The sequence below is a fragment of the Drosophila yakuba genome, chromosome 2R (genome assembly GCF_016746365.2).
Source record: "Drosophila yakuba strain Tai18E2 chromosome 2R, Prin_Dyak_Tai18E2_2.1, whole genome shotgun sequence".
NCBI lineage: Eukaryota > Metazoa > Arthropoda > Insecta > Diptera > Drosophilidae > Drosophila > Drosophila yakuba.
The window spans coordinates 20,294,741-20,311,289 of record NC_052528.2 but is presented as its reverse complement, the minus strand read 5'-3'; the positions used below and the strand labels follow the sequence as shown (position 1 = coordinate 20,311,289).

The 16,549-nt window shown below is 44.7% G+C and overlaps 1 protein-coding gene across 4 annotated transcripts; it reads right to left on the bottom strand.

The window, feature by feature from the left end:
* Nucleotides 1–3,441: 3,441 nt before the first annotated feature.
* On the bottom strand, nt 3,442–14,780 carry LOC6531567. 4 transcript variants are annotated; one of them, XM_039372905.1, is made up of 5 exons: nt 14,674–14,780; nt 14,523–14,590; nt 7,013–7,367; nt 3,984–6,828; nt 3,442–3,925 (listed from the first exon to the last, which is right to left on the bottom strand). In XM_039372905.1, the coding sequence occupies exons 2-5, from the start codon at nt 14,541–14,543 to the stop codon at nt 3,730–3,732; spliced, it is 3,417 nt and encodes a 1,138-aa protein (XP_039228839.1). In that variant the 5' UTR covers nt 14,544–14,590; nt 14,674–14,780; the 3' UTR covers nt 3,442–3,729. The 4 variants fall into 4 exon arrangements, with proteins under 4 accessions (XP_039228839.1, XP_039228840.1, XP_039228841.1 ...); XM_039372906.1 differs by having other exon boundaries at nt 14,523–14,587; XM_039372907.1 differs by having other exon boundaries at nt 14,715–14,762.
* Nucleotides 14,781–16,549: the final 1,769 nt, after the last annotated feature.

Sequence of the window (16,549 nt, the reverse complement as noted above, 5' to 3'; positions counted from 1 at the left end):
GCGCAGCTTTAGGCTTCAACGGCGACGTCGACGCCGCTGCCGCCGCAGAAAGCGCGGCGATCTCTTCCAGTCTCAGAGAGTCCCAAGCGCGGAAGCCCAAACTTACGCTCTTTCCAGAGAGAGCTCGGCTCAAAATAGTGACAAACTCACTTAAAAAAAAATATGTATCTGTAATCAAATATGTGAAATTAGTAATATTTTAATAAAATTTTGAAAACCAATTAATCTTAGGTGACTAATACGCAATAGGGATTTACAATTTACAACATTTCAAATTTAATATATGTATGTAAGTTTATAAATGCGTGTATAAAAATCCTTCCGTTCCTTTGCTGTATTGGAACGGTTCAACAAGGTTTTCATATGTGTATGGTTTTGTATCAGTTACTTTATTTTACGTTATTTAGTTTACGTTTTTTTTTTTTAACGTTTTAACCTTTTAGATCATAGATCATTCTAGTGGCAATATATATTCTAGACTGCATACAGTCCTTGACCCACCCACTTTTTCTGGCTGTGCACAGCTCGTAAACAACTGTAACTCTGCAATTTAACTAACAAAGCGAACAGAAAGACACGAGCCAAGGAAGAAGCCAAAAGAGAAATCGTGAAGGAGGAGAAGGAGGAAGAGCGGGTGGTAGAGGAGTGGGAGGAGGGGAAGAGGTTCTCCTTCATCTGCCACCTACAACAGCAACAATAACAACAACAAAAACTGCAACAACAACATCAGGCATGAGCAATCAGTGCAACAGTGCCGCTGTTCTGCTCTGACACATGGGAGCTTATGGCGTCAAACGGATTTTTGCATTTGCATGTTTTTGCCTTAGCCTGTGTTGTTGTGGCCGTGTGCTATATTTTTTGCGGGCCCCTTGTTGTTTTCCTGCGTTTTTTCTCTTTTTTTCGGGAGCGGGGGTCTGTAACCCAATTTTGAAACGAGTCAAGTCGATATGCGAACAGAACAAAGTGTGCAAAAAAAAGCAGCAGAAAAAAATCGCAAAAATCAGTAAGACGCATTGGATGTGGGAGATGTGAGAGACAGAATGCGAAAATTACAGCAAAAGACGTTCTCGTTCGAGTGGGGCAACACAAAAATCGAAAGCAGTTCAAACAACATGTGTCAAACGGGATGAGCACGGAATACATCTCCAGCCAACGAGATGAATGCACGCCGCATGGTCCCCGTGGGTGTGTGTGTGCATCTGTCTGTGTGTTTGGGCCAAATTGGAGTTTACCTTAAGCCCGCCCAGATGACAGGACGCCTCGCCTCCCAAGGCCAACCGAACAGACTCGGAAATTGGGTTAAAGCCCCGTTGATCCCCGTGTATCTTTAAAGGCAGCGCAGCGAGATACATGTTTTGTATTTCGGGAAAAAAGCTCCGATCTCTTGGCCTTGTCCGGAAAAGAGATATAAATTTGGTTATTATTAGCCATAAATGGCTCAATATTTGTAGCTCTGGAACACAAGCATCTATCTACCCCAAATCTGAATAAATGAAAATGATCAAATTTGATCGAATCTTACATAAAACAATTGCATTTTGAATATTTTACGTAGGACTTCGTTTTAATGTAAAATCTTTTTAATAAATCCAGGTTTGGTTAAATGGATTTCAATCCCTAACTGTACTTTAAATCAGATATTTGGGATAGTTGTGTGTTATTTCACTATAACAATGCAGTTATTATTACTTTTACAAGAATTCTTATCACTAACCTATTGCTTTTGCAGGCAGTAATCTCTCGAAGATTTTACAACTTTCGCGACGTTTGCAAACTCTTGAGTATTGTTTGTCTCACTGCGAACATATTTTGAAAAAAGGCTGGCCCATTGCATAAGTGAAATAAACATACAAAACGGATTGCCCGACCCGTCGTACAGCCCCATGTAAGAAACCACGCACTCTTGGCAACAGCAGCGCCAACCTGGCCGGTACATATGCAGCACTACATATGCACTGCATATGGCCAACGTGAAAAACCTGGCTTCGTTTTACTAGACTGTGTACTGCACTTTTTGTGTGTGCTGTTATCGCTGCATTTGGCCGTTTGCCAGTCTTCGCGAGCTGCGAGCAGCTAGTTACTGCTTTTGGTCGCTTGTTGGTAGTTGCAAGTTGCTGCCGGGGCAGCTGTTGTTGTTGCTGGCGTGCGTAGTTGCGAAGCTAAAAATAAACTGCATGTAATTATAGTCGCGGCGACTTGTTGCACCTACCAAGTGGTTACGGCCATGCCCAAAACAACAAACCCGTCAAAACAACCAGCCATGTCAGCCAAGCCGAGAGAGAGAGAGCTGCCTAAGGCCTAAGCCTAAGAGAAGCCCCCATTTTGGCCCACTCTCTTCGGCAGCTTCTAGTCACGTCTACCGCCGTGGACCAGATCCGATATGGGTGCACATACTCGTACATATAAAAGCGTAGAGCTGGGTCAAATCACGTATGCGTGTGATTTGTGGACGCTGCGAAATCTTGTCCTGCTATCGAGACACGTTTAACTTCTTGCTGGCCAGCATCGCGGAGTCTGCGGTGGCCACCGGCTGACCTTGGCCCCAATAAGGGGCTCGGTCCAGTCGCTAATGCCGCCGAATTATTGCCTGATCTGAACAAATTGTAAACAACTGGAACTAGCTTCGATTTTCGTGGAAATAATGGTCTAGAATTTTATAATTGAGCTTAGCTTATCAAGAATATTCTTTATCATATGATGCATTCTTCAAAATCTATTCGCTGGGCTTAAGCCAAAATTAAATGTTTATTAGTACTTTACATCGATTTTACATAAGCATTTACATGCACACTGGCGCAGTCAGTTCATACGGCTGCTCTTGGTACTACCACGAGTAACTTACATTTACTGTCGTTACTACATTACATCACGGGTAATCGACTCATTTAATAAAAATAACATAAATTATACAAATATGAGTAAAGTGCCAATTTCAATAAAAAAAATTTTAAAAAAAGTTATATTTTTAATTACGAAATGTTTACAGGGGAACGATCAATGTAGAAGCATGTAGAATTTACGTATGCATATAAGACAGTCAAAATAAAAAATGTGGTTTTCAAGTCAACAACAGAATCCGCCATGAAACCCCGCGCCACACTTTTATATTATTTTTGTTATTTTTTCAAAATTTTTTTAAATATTTATATTTGACTTTACTCTATTCTAAGCAACCTTTCTCTCAGTAAAGTTATTTTTTACCATTTCAATATAAACTCTTTTACGCACATTTCACAACCTTTTAAATTAGTTATTCTGAAGGTCTCACAATAAATCGTATTATATAAAACACATGTTCACATTCCCTTTAACACCTAAAGCCAGCACTTCCCTATTGAAGTGTGCGTTCCAGAAACATTATATATGTATGACATCTACATATAAATATAAAAATATTCCCAATGCAAAAATAAACGGCTTTTAAGTTTTCTTGTTTATTTTAATATTTTTACGTAAATTAACTTAAATTACGATAATTGTAACATCAGCATAGAATATTTACAAAATGAAAATACTACGAGAGGATTTGAATGCAATGCCGTGATCAATGAAACGATTTCTTTTTCAGTGGAAAATGTGCAACCTGAGGACAGTTTGGGAAAAGAGAAGAAAAACTAAGGAAGAAGTTAAGGTTCAGAGGGTCTTTCAGGGGCACATGATGATCATGTCTAGTTGAGTAGCTAAATGGCATTTTGTTTGGACTGCGGCGACTCGACTCGATAGCGATGTCTATCTGCGGCGCAGATGCATCATGGACTCCAGCGAGCTGTGGTCCAAAGTGGCGGCGTGCTCCAGATCCTCGCTGCTGGCGTTCTCCTCGGCCACGTTAACAAACGTGCTAGACAGCTCCCCGTTCAGGCGGTTTATGCTGCCCGTTCCAATGTCGTACATAAAGATCTCCTGTTCCGCGGATGCATCTGTGGATCTGAAAGGTGCGAAATGAGTATCAGTATGATTTCGAGAGATATTGCCAATCTACTTACTTTGCCACCAGCAGCACGACGGACTGCAGATCCAAATCCGTGCGCGCCTCCTTCTCCAGCCAGCGCTTGAAGTTCTCCTTGGTGGGCTTCTTCACCAGCGTCTTGATGAGCTCACCGCCCAGGAACTTGACCTCTTTGCCATCGGCGCTCCTCGCCTCCCCTGCAGCCTGTCCAGGATTCTGAGCCTCCACGGGAGCCAGAACCACCACGCTGACAATTCGCTTGCCTAGCAGCTCCTCGCTGTCGGGAATCGGGAACTGTGCTCCGTTGATCTTCAGAGGGAGGTAACGGTTGTACTGTTGGCGTTCGGCCAAATCCACCGGGGTCACCACGGTGGCATCGGTGCGCACATACTTGTCGCTCACACTCTGACCCTGAGCGGCATCATAGCGCACCACCTTCACATCGAGATCCTGCTTCTGGGGCAGAGAGTTGGTCTGCTTCACGCGGTCCAGCTGCTTCTCGCTAAGGGCTACCTTGTCGCCATTGGGCTTGACCACGGTCAAAACCTTGTTGGTCTCGGCAATCTGGGCGCCACCACCGGCTCCATAGAAGTGCTGCAGATGTTCGGCGGGCAGGTTCTCCAGCGCAATATCCCCCTGCTTGTCGTAGTCCAAGATTGAGATATCGGCATTGTTCAGGATGCCAGAGGAGAAGAGTTGCTGGCGGAGATCCTCGGGCACTTCGTCGGGCAATTGGAGTAGGGTCTGCGAGGCCTTGCCATTTGGAGCAGTGGCAGGAGTGGAAGTTGGAGCGGAAACAGAAGCAGGAACCGGTGCTGCAGAAATTTGTGGAGCTTGATGTTGCACCTGCTGTTGCGCCTGCTGTGGCGCCTTCTTATCCTTCTGGTTGCGCTGCTCCAGCTCCTTGAACACGTCCGAGTGGTAGGTGGATACACTGAAGGGTGAGTTATCCGTGGATGGAGCACTGATCAGCGAGGAGGCGGGCTGCCTGGGCAGAGCCGCAGACTGGGCATTAATGTGGACCACAGGCTCATTAGCGGTCTGGGAGTACTGGCCATAGGTCACATAGTTGGAGGATGGGGGCACTGGAGTCACCACCATCACTTTCTGGCCATGAGTGGACTCTGCGTAGACGGGTGGCTGCGTGGGAGCTGCGCTGGGAAAGCTGCCGAATTGCTGCGATTGCTGAACTCCAGATGCTCCAGCCGTTATATAGTGCCCGGAGATGTGCTGCGAAGTAGTGGGGCCCAAGTTGGGAGCGGGTACATCGTGGATCACCTCATTCCTCGTGCTGCTATAAGCAAACTGCTGCTGTTGCTGTTGTTGCTGCACCTGCTGCTGATGATATTGCTGCTGTGGCTGCTGCGCGGCAGCAATGGGATTCTGTACGGTCTCAGTGATGTGCTGCTCGAACTTTGGAATGGACTTGAGCAACTCCGTCTCCTTTGATGGCTTGATGTCGAAGTAGTTGAGAGCGCTCTGGTGATGATGCTGCTGTGTCTGCTGCTTCTGCTGGGTGTAGTACTCTGGCGGTGGAGTGGGGGAACGCACCACAAACTGTGGCTGCTGCACAAATTGAGGCTGACGAACGAACTGATAAGATTGCTGTTGATGCGGCAACTTCTGTTGCTGCTGCGGCTGATAGTGTTGCTGCTGCTGCTGTTGGTAGTTGGCATTATCCAGTTTGACAGGCAGGGGCAGGGGTTTCGCTTGGACCACTGGAGCTGGTGTGGGACGGAACTTGACGGGCTGATAGGGAGCAGGGGTCACGCTCTTGGGTGGAATGGTGGGAAAGAATGGCACCTGGACCTGCTTATGCGGCGGTTTCTGGTACTGCTGTTGCTGCGGGGCCTGCTGCTGATGTTGCTGCGGTGCCTGTTGATGTTGATGCTGCTGTTGTGTCTGCTGATGCTGCTGCTGATGCTGCTGTTGCTGCTGCTGCTGATGCTGCTGCTGATGCTGATACTGATGCTGTTGTTGATGCTGCTGCTGCTGGTGATGTTGCTGCTGCTGGTGATGTTGCTGCTGTGGGTACTGCTGATTGTGGTTGATGTAGAACTGCGACTGTTGCACCAGCTTGTTGAAAATGGTCTCCGAGGAAGTGGAGGGCAATTGCTGCTGGGTGATGCTGGGGCGATGTGGCTGTTGCACCTGTTGCTGGGCTGCTGGTTTCGGAAAGTTGGGTGGAGGGCCCACCAGAGCCGCCGGCGGCCTGAAGTAGTTGTTGCTGTGCTGTGTGGGCAGTTGCTGTTGTTGCTGCTGGTAGTTGATGCCCGACTGTTGGTAGTTGCTGCCAAAGAGCAAATTGGAAATGGGACCTGGCCGGGATCCAAAGTTGTTCTCTCGTCCGTAATCCGCACGGGTATTGCTCACGTAGCTGCCCTCCGATTTGGAGGACACCGAGGGCGGCAGTGCCACCACCTGGCGCTGAATGCTCTCGGCATCGTGCTCCTCCAGAATGTGACCTGATTGGTGCTTGTTCTCCGCACCGAACGACACATGAATACCCGAGTTGCTGTGGTATTTTTCCGAGTCCGGGTGGATAATAGTCCGCAGGGTGGTAGACTTTACCGGAGGCAGGGGCGTCACTGGATACTGGATGATCTCTTCCTCCTCCTCTTCCTCCTCCTCGTTGTCGTCGTTGTTCAGCGAGGCAATCGGAGACTCCAGATGCAGCTTGTTGTTCTGATCCTTCTTGTAGTTCACATAGAATACATGCACCTTCTCCTTCTTCTTCTTCTTCTTGGTCACAATCGGCTGGGCGGGCTCCTCGGCTAGTGTTTCATTGGCATCCTTGATGATGATCTCGATGATGGGCTCTGGCGCCTCCAAGTACTGAGGATATTGTGCATAGGCGGGTCCAAAGCTTCCGGGATATTGAGCTGAAATTAGGAAAAGTAATTGCTTAGTTTTGGAGTTAATCATTTATTGAAGTGCTGCAGTTTTCACTTTCATGAAACATTTTCATTATTTTGAATTAAGTGCAACGAAATCATCGGATAATTACTATTGGTATTTTGCCAAATCGAGTGCCAGTTAAGCACTGAAAATGAAAAGTTAACTTACCAACTGCACTTTGGCCATTGTAGTAACCAGTTTGGGGATAATAGCTCGCCGCGTTGTCCACATAACCAGCCCTTCGGGATGCCACTTCCGGATACAGATAGCCGGCATTGCCAAAGTCGTAGAGCGTTCTCTTGCCACGATTCTCGCCCGGCTTCAAGGCTTTAGACTGCCGGGTGGTGGAGGTGTTTGTGGCCTTGGAAGATGGCGATGGCGATGGAGCTGCGGATGGCGATGGCTGCTTGGTGGGCTTCTCTGACTCAGCCTTTGGATTATTGGTCTTTGGCTTCACCGATGTGGTTGTGCTGGTGGTGGAGGATGATGAGGCAACTCCAAAGGCCAAGAGCGCCAGCGCCAACTGCAAAGTGAATAGAAAGTGTTGGATTAGTACTGATGCCAAAATATTTTAATTAAAACTTCGTGGAACTCGAATTTGGTTGGCTTAGGCCATAGCCGAAGATACTAATCAGCCTTGGAAGCGGAATATATTCGGGTGAAATTGTTGGCAGGCAAAACTTCTGAAAGGCAACCATAAATCTACCAGATAAGTCTAACTGCCATGTAAACACACGGCTCCTGGAAGCAAATATTTTAATTATTATATGGTGGACAAGGTCGAGACCCCGACAAAGGCCCAAAACCGAAAAGAAACTTTTACCGGCCGAAATATTAGATGGCCAAACAAATTGGTGAGCGCCAAAAAAGGCGAATTAAAAGCGCAATAAACTCGAACATCTCTAGTTAACGAAGCCACAACAAATTAGCTCCAGCAGAAATGTGGATGTGTTTTTGTCTATTTTTTCACTTTTTTGCATTGGGTCAATGTCAAGTTGGAGATGGATATGAAATGGAGAGGCTGAGATTGAGTTGTTGACCACAAAATTGACACAACGCCAACTTGATAACTTGATGGGTTAAAGGCAAGGCAAGGCAAAGCAAGGCAATCTTCAAGCATTTCATTTCGGTCGGGTTTCGCCTTTTAATTTGGCATATCGCGATGCGGTTAATCGGCGAACTGGGGGCCATTGAGTCATCCTCCGTCTTCGACTGGCGGAGAAGGCGGAAGAGGCAGCCGGGCCTTTCGGGCTTAGCCGTGAAAGTTGCCTTGGAGCGCGGCGACGAATTTCAATTGACCGCGGCAGCCGCTTTCTGGCCACGCCCACGCAAAAATGCCAAACGACACAAAAGAAAAGCTCGATTCTGTCTCGAATTTTTCACCAAACTTTCCAAACTGCACTTGGACTGCAAATGTCAGTCGAGTCAAACCGGTGTGTTTGTGAGTGGTGTGTGTGTGTGTGTGTGGGCGCTTGACATTTGATTTGTATCTAAATAATAAAGTACGAGTGCGAGTATAACACATTTTGATGGCTGAGCAGAAAGTGAAGTGAAAATAATACACACTCGACGGACAATGAGCGTTACCCACTGCCATAAAGATCGGGGGCTTGGCCCAGTTGAGGCACTGTCGATCGGTGGCGCATACACAATCACACGGTAGTCTCGCCTGATTATGGCATCTCTGGGCCGCATTGTTTTTGCCGGGAGGCGTCTGCAGTGTCATGTCCAAACGGAAGCTGTGAGACCGTGTTTTGACAACCCTACCGACAGGCAGTTCCTTTGTTTTCACACTTTTAACGCAGACATTTTGACAGCTTAATGATTGCAGCTCTTTTTAATTGCAATTACTGACTGAATGACTAGATGACTGGAGCAGTGATGTCACTGCTCCACTCTTACACTTTTTTAGCTCGTCTTATTTGGTGGGGGGTTATGCCACATATGCTAATCAGTGAAGCCCCCACACAAACACAACGATTATCCAACAGCCACTTCCCAAAGAAACTGTCACATTGCCATACACGAGCATCTAACTGACCTATGGCCAAGTCCATTTGGCCGCTGCGTAGTCCAGCTGCTGCAGCTCACACACTCCGCTGACCACATACAATAGGCAAATGTCAAAGATTTGCCAAAACAAAGCCAAACAAAATATGAAGCACATAAAGGCACATAAAAGACACAAAAAGAGAGAAATAATCAAATCAACATCACCATCGACAGACAGAGACTGCGAACAGGCAAAAGCAGTTCATGAAAAGAAAGATGCTAACAATGGGAGAAAGTTACACACCATGGCACTCAGTCAAAAGCCATCAAAATTCATCTCAAGCCAGAGTCCCAAAATACTCAACAGCTGAACTCGCACATTAACATAACGAAAATGTTTACAAGCCAATAAATCTGATGTCAGCCAGAGTTTTCCTTCGTTTGGCCAAAAACGCCAGAATTACGCAATCGGGCCGAGACAAAAACTTATTAATGAAAAAGCAGAAGAAACCCCAAAAATCTTTGGCAAGCATTTAGTGGGCTAGTGTAAATCAACGGCTGTAACTTGTCTAACTGCTGCTGTTGTGCAATGATCCAAATGGGATGAATATTGTGGTTAGGAAGGAGATGGAGGTGGGGGTGGGGGTGTGTTGCAGGGGATAACCAGTTGACCGCAGGACTAACAACTTGTGGCATGTGGCTAAGTGCGCCAAGTGGCAGCTACAACTGATGGTCGGCACGTTTCTGCGGTTGGTTTTTTGCATGCTTTGGTGTTTACGTTGCTCCACCAGACGATTGGCCAAGTGAAATCTGCCCGACAACTTGTCCAAATTTGCAACTGACAAATAGCCAGGGAAGTTCTCATGTAAACAGTGTTTATATTCGGCTGCTTTGTTGTCTGAATGGATAAATCATAAGGCAAAAAACAAAAAACAAGAGCAAAAACAACCGCCTGCACTTGATGATGCACTGTTATGATATGTGCCCGTTGATCTGCCATTGTTAGGCTGTCTGTCATGTGAATAGATTGCAGATTGCAGACACACACACCGCACAGACAATCAGCCTGTGACACGGCACAATTATTCTGGCCCACAACTTGAAAGTCATCTTCGTGAGAACCACCGCATAAGCAGTTAGCCCAGAATTGCAACTTGTCTTCAGACCAATTACTCGAGTGGGTAGGAACGTCAGTCATCGCAAAGTGATGCAAAAGTTGCCAAAGCCTAATGTCTGAGAACATTATATGCCAGACGGGGCACTTAATGTAACTGACATCATTTCCCATTGCCAAAAAAAAAAATGTGTAGCATAAATCATCGCGAAAAGAAACCGAGGCGGATGTAAATAATGCGTCACTTTCGCGTCTGTTTTCGCGCGAAATTGCCAACAATCAGGCAAATCCTTATAATTAAATCTCAGACCCAGGTTGCATAAGCCGGCAGCTGTCCAAGTGGAATAACTGTAGCGCGACCAACAGGAATGAAGAAAGGAAGTGAGTGCTCAAATTGAGGTGTAGAAAATGTGAGACTTGCGAAAACAAACGAAAGACTGCAGCGACAAACTTGGCATGCGAGCTCTGCTCACAGATCACAGACCCCCTGTTTCGCAGAGCCGAACTAAATGGCATAAAACCCGTGTACGAAAATAAAACATTTATCGTTTTTTCTGCCGTCATTGTGTCTTAGAAGTGCCACACGATCAACGAAAACGGAAGTAAGCGACACGCCAGGCGGGAAAATGTGGACCAGGCCATAAACCATTTCGCTGCAGGGCGACCCTTCAGATAACGCCAAAACGATGACGGCGCGGAGAAACAAAAGTTGAAAAATATGATGAATTATTAAATGAAATGAAAAATGAAAGTGCTTTTATGCTTCTTCTGCTGCGGATACTTCTCCGCTCGGTAAGGGGCACACAGAGAAAAATTTAGACGTAATCTCTTTAAATTTTGTAATTTATGCTAAATCACTACCAAACAAATAGTTAAGTGTTTTGGAAAGTCCACGTCTTAGTTGCTTTAATAGAAAATCAATTAGAGTTTAACATCAAAATCACAGGCGATTATTTAAATTAAAAACCCCAGTGATTGAAGGCAGGTAACTCAAATTATTGTATCCCATTTGTTTACTTTCATGTTTGCTTTCCTATGGCTTGTTAACCATTGCAGTGTTTGTCCCCTTGTCAACAGATTTGTAAATTTAACGAGCGTAGGAAGGCGTATGTAAATGAATAGCGTATCAGTATTAAGAGAGATGAAACTATCTCTAAGGCATTCAGAAAATTCTGTGTTATTATTAAGATAAGTTTAGCTTGTTAATGACCTGCTGATACGACAAAAAAGGAGATGTTGTGGTGTAAAAAAACACCACGAATAATTACCAATTTGGGTGTTATTTTTGCCGTGTATATCCCAGCGTGACATGGATTGGCCCCGAGAAAGCTGGCCAGCAGAAGAAGATCCACCTGTGCCGGCAAGTGGCAAGTGGCAACATTTCGTGTGCGTGCCCCGTGGAAGCCGAGCTCCACCAGCGGGTGTGGGAAGCGCTCTTGGCAGGTCGGACCTGTGCGTGAGCCCCGCCAGCGGAGCTGAGCTGATCTGCATAATGGGCACTACTGTCGAACGATGGCTGGGATGGCTGCACGTCTTTGGAATCCGGTGCACGCCAAAGCAAATGTAAAAGTTGTTCCACCACTCTCCAAGGGATCTCGACCACAAGTGGGGGAGCTCTCGACTTGATTGCAGGCTTTTCCTCCAGAGTCCAGAGATCTAGATTGCAATTTGACCAATGCAATTCACCTCATATTTCTGTCATTTGTGCAATTTTTGCAATGTGTCAATTGCAAATTACCGGGTAATGAGTAAATTGAAAGGCAATCGAACACATATTGCGTATTGTCACTGACAACAGCGTTATGCAAACGGCGACAAATCAAGCAAATTAGCTGGTAAGACACGAGTGACCAGGCACAGTTGGTTGGTGTGTCCAACACCTAGAGTGTGCCTACCAGTGGTCACAAGCAATTGGCCACTGCAAATATAGCCACCGAAGGGGGACGAAAACAAAAGACTTAGGCAACGAACTCGAGGCTCGTCTTGCGGCCGAGTGGAAATGAAAGGTAAATCCTAATTTAGCAGCCAATCAAATGATACAATCCCAATTAACTAACCAATTCCAAAAACCCATTTCTGTTGAGGGCGGTCAGTGGCAGACGCTTGGCTGCTTTTTATGCATCGCCTTTAATTACTTAACTGCGGTGACGAGCTAAGCGATGAGCAAGGTCGTTGCATAAAATAAATAAAAATCAAATAAACAATCAGTAACCCTCGAAGAAAAAGCTCGCATAAATTAAACAAACCTGGTCGCCTGGTCGCCTGGTCGTCAGGTCGCTGATAGCCAGCCGGAACCGCGATGAACTCTGGCCGCATTCACGACCGCATTACGTAATGCTCTCTTTTGCCCTCTCATCGTCAGTGAAAATAGAAATAATTAATAGGCCCCCAAAAATGTTAACACCGCAAATTAGTAGGCAGCCTAATCGTCAGCCGAGCAATATCGGTTCGCCATTAATATTCATGGGTAATGCGTGCAGTATGCAGTTCAGGATGCTGGTCGCTTGAGCAACACATTTAATTAAATAAATATAAGCCCGCTCGATGACCACCGAACTGCGGATACTTGTACCGAGTGTAATTGCGCGCCAAACAGAAAATTGTCTGCGGTCGAAAACCGCATTCCGAAATATGAATTCGTGTGTCGCCGCAACCTCATCGCCAATGCCCATCGCCAAGGCGCATGGGTACATCAGTACATTCACATCTGGCCGGTCCGAGAGCCGAAAAACTGGCCACTGGCAACTCGTCTTCAATTGCAAAAGTTTCCTTTTATTTGGTGAGCATCTTTCGACGCCAGCAAGGAAATAATTGAATGAGAAGTGAAAGGTGCATTCCTTGCGTCCAAAACAAAAAGTATCACAGGGCTGCACTTGCCGAAACTTTCGGCAGCCATTCCATAAACATTATAATAATTGAATCAACAAGAAAATCCAAATCAAAATCGAAATCCAAATCCCAATTCGAAGACTCTCCGTCCGAAGCCGAATAAATCCAATCAACTTTCTACACTACAAGCAACAAATGGGCAGTTTGCATGCGTGCAGCATATTAAAATATGCTCAGCCTCGGCCTATTTGGGGAACTACTAGTTTTGGCCCAGAGAAAAACACAACAGGTGCTGAAGTCAATGGGTGTCGTGAATAGCCGTTGGCCAAAAAGCCCCAAGCTGAAAGCCAGAAAGCCCATTCTTCTTGTCTTAACCAAACATGCGCAATGACAATCAGCATTTTCTTTTCCATTCGACTGAAAATTAGCCGTGAAACGCTCGTAGTTTTCATTACAAGCCAAATAATTACTTTCGGGCCAGTTCCACTTTGGCATTTATTTGGAATTGCATTCACAATGTGTGGAGCAGAAAAGAAGTTCAATAAACGAAGCCACTTACACGTCTTTTGTAAAGGTTACACACATCATGATCCAAATAGCAATAGCAGCCACTAATGATCATCACGGGGATTTTTGGCTGCAAAAGTTTAGAGTCATCTCTGGGTGCTTTTGCAAAACTCCACATCTGATGGCCATTTGGCGCCTCGATTTTGAAAGGCAGACGAACACAAAGACGCTAACTGGCAGACGGCAATCGAAAGGAGGACAGTTTGGATATGCTCTGAGATCTCGTGTTGATTTTACTGATGATGCAGATGAAGACGTTAAATGAGCGCAGAAGACCATTCAGTTCTTCAGCAGGTGGCTGATTGCATATGATTCCATATTGCAAAAGGAGTTGAAATAATGAGAAGCACGGAAAAAAATCACTTGTAAGATTTCTTTAAAAAATCTTTCATCAGGTTAACCATAACTTGATGTTTATTTGCGATCCCAAAGAGTGATTAATATGTTTTTGGCGAATATTGAAAAAAACATTTTACATTCCTCTCAAATCAATCATTGAGTGTGGCCAAATTTGATTTATGAATATTTTATACAATTCTTGCATAAGTTTCAAGCCCCAATTTCAAAAACTAAATTGGATATTAAAGAATAAAAGACCTTTTGACTCAATCAAGCCATCAAATTTCCATATCTCTGTATGGCATGCTCATTTGTCAGATGTCATGTGTATGCAAGGAAAATTACTACATCAATAGTCGAAAAATTCCAAGAAAAAAACTGTGGGTATAAAATCCCCATAACCATATCAGAGGCCAAGAAATTGGTAAAAAGAAAAAAAAAAAGGTAATTCAGGGAAAATTGCAAATCAGGCAATGGCACTGCTAACAAGACTCGTGGAAACAATGAGACAATTTGCTGGGCAAATCCACACATGTGCAAATCGGATGGATAAAGAGATCCATGAGATAGACCGACATTTCTTCGCGTAACAAGTGCCAAGTTGAAGTCATGGAGTCGCGGCAGCCGGAAGGCAATTTACACTTGGCTTACTTCGCTTACTTTTGTTTGGGCCCTGTAATGGAATGACACGATTTGTCAATGTCACCGGTGGGGAAGATGGGGTCGCAGATCGCAGGTCAAGCTAGCGTTGACACCTCTGCAAATTAATGAGCCTTAGATGCTTACATAAGTAGCCACTTAGCATTGAAAATAGGTGCCCAAATGCCATACACTTACCAGAAATGGCAGAGTTCTCATCGCGACAGGATGCAACTTAATCCCGGGTCCGTGGCAATAAACAGCTGCTGAAAATCAAAACTATATTTAATAAGCACTCGCGTTTAGTTGGCTTCAAAAATAAATGTAGTCGAGCTTGCACTGCACCCACTTTTCTGGCGATTATCCTTCGACGCGGATCAGGACACTCACTCGCAATTGGGGGACACGCGCGGAGCAATTGTGGGAATCGCAACCAGGCCGAGTCGCTGCCGTATTGTAACTGAAACTTGAAGTCAAATGTGGCCAACAACTTGGCCAACACGAAGACGTAGCCAGCGAAAGAGAGAAACGCAGTCGAGAGAGAGTTGCAATCTCTGCCTCGTCGGTTGGCTGAAGATGGACCCACCGCTCACCTCGTGGTGGGTTTTGTGGTTCAACTTGAAGATTCCGATACCAGACTCAAGTATTCTCAATCAAAAAGCAACGAAAGTGAATCTGGATGCCAGCAGCACAAAAAAACAAAAACAGCCCGGTCGATTTTACTTTCAATGGCAAACGCTTCAGACGAGGAAATGAAAGAGAGTAGCCCGTAATGAAACCGAAGTTGAAATTGTGCCGCCAGCTGTCTGCTCAATGTGTGTTAAAATCGCCGGCAAAATGTCGGACAAGCAAAACCCAAAAGTGGGCACATTAAGAGAGCCACGCCAAAAATACAATGCCCGGCCAACAACAGCAACCCATATAAATGGCCCAAAACAATAACACAATCGAAAGCCTAATGAACAGCTTGTGCAGATTTCGGTGGCTCTGGGATCTGGTTTTATGGCTCCTTGGATTACCAGCGATTTGACAGGCCATACAAAAGAGCAGGGAGTGAAAGGAAGTATCATAATAAGCCGTTCTTATGCGATTAACATATTTTGCGATAGTAGGGCAAATTAAATGGGTTACGCTGTTTTACGGCCCCTCTCTCAAAGTTTTTAGTGATTTATTTAGCACGAAACAACAATTAAACGAATTATTTGCTGAAGATTTACAGCAATTGATTTACACATTTTATTTTTGCAACCATTCAAACTGAAAATATCGTTAAATAGTTAGAGCTCTTTTTTGTACTCCACAAAAACGTACATTTTGTTGATTACACCATAAAATAAGTAAATGTTATTTAACGAACTTGTATATATATGTTCTAGTTACAAAAGAAGTAAAAAAAGCAAACATATTTTAATAATAAAATGTTTTGAATAATAAAATACTTTGTAAGAAAATGAGCTTCTTAGTTAATTTTTAAAGAGGGTACTTCGTAATTTTATATGCTGTCTTTAATGTAGATGTTAAAACTTATTTAAAACATGTTTAAATAAAATAATAAACATATACAAGTGCCTGATTTAAGGCCGTGTTATTAGCAATAAATATTTTGGAACCATTACGAATTAATCAACTTCTAAGAAAATATACTGCATTAAATAACACTCAATAGGCGATCAAACAAAGCCATCACCGGTTTCCTTTGAAGTGTGTTTATTAACAAAATATTTTCGTTGAAAGATATTGAACAATGTGCGACTGGCACTGCAACTGGTTAGCAATGTAAACATTTACCGGCCATAAACATCGAAATTCGCCACACACTTGCACGCACAAAAGCCATTACAGCAAATCAAGCATACGCAGTGTGGATCGGGCCAAGTGACAACAAAGCATTTTCGCCTGCCATTCGAGTGGCTTCACTTGGCGTCCACGTTGTCGTTGTCGTTGTTGTTGTTGTTGTCGTTGCAGTTGCAGTTGCAGTTGCAGTTGCAGCGGAGATGAGTTGTGCTCCACAGCTGGTCATGGCCAGACAATTTGCAGTAACCAAAAATCAATGACCGACCGGTTTTGCATAGGCTTTCGGTGCTGGTTGTCGATGGTAACGTAACAACTTTCGCTGAAACGTCATTCACGGCAGAGAGCAAAATGGCAAAAGGCAGGCCGAAGAGATAAAGCCGCGATATCATCAGCCAGCCAAATGATGATGATGAAGCAGAAGAAATTCAGTT

Bases quoted from the DNA above. Each gene is read 5' to 3' on its own strand.
- LOC6531567 (XM_002092329.3), bottom strand. From the start codon at position 14,543: ATGAGAACTCTGCCATTTCTG. The intron at 6,829-7,012 runs GTAAGTTAACTT...TCCTAATTTCAG, and splicing joins CAATGGCCAAAGTGCAGTTG to CTCAATATCCCGGAAGCTTT. The intron at 3,926-3,983 runs GTAAGTAGATTG...CGCACCTTTCAG, and splicing joins GTCGTGCTGCTGGTGGCAAA to ATCCACAGATGCATCCGCGG.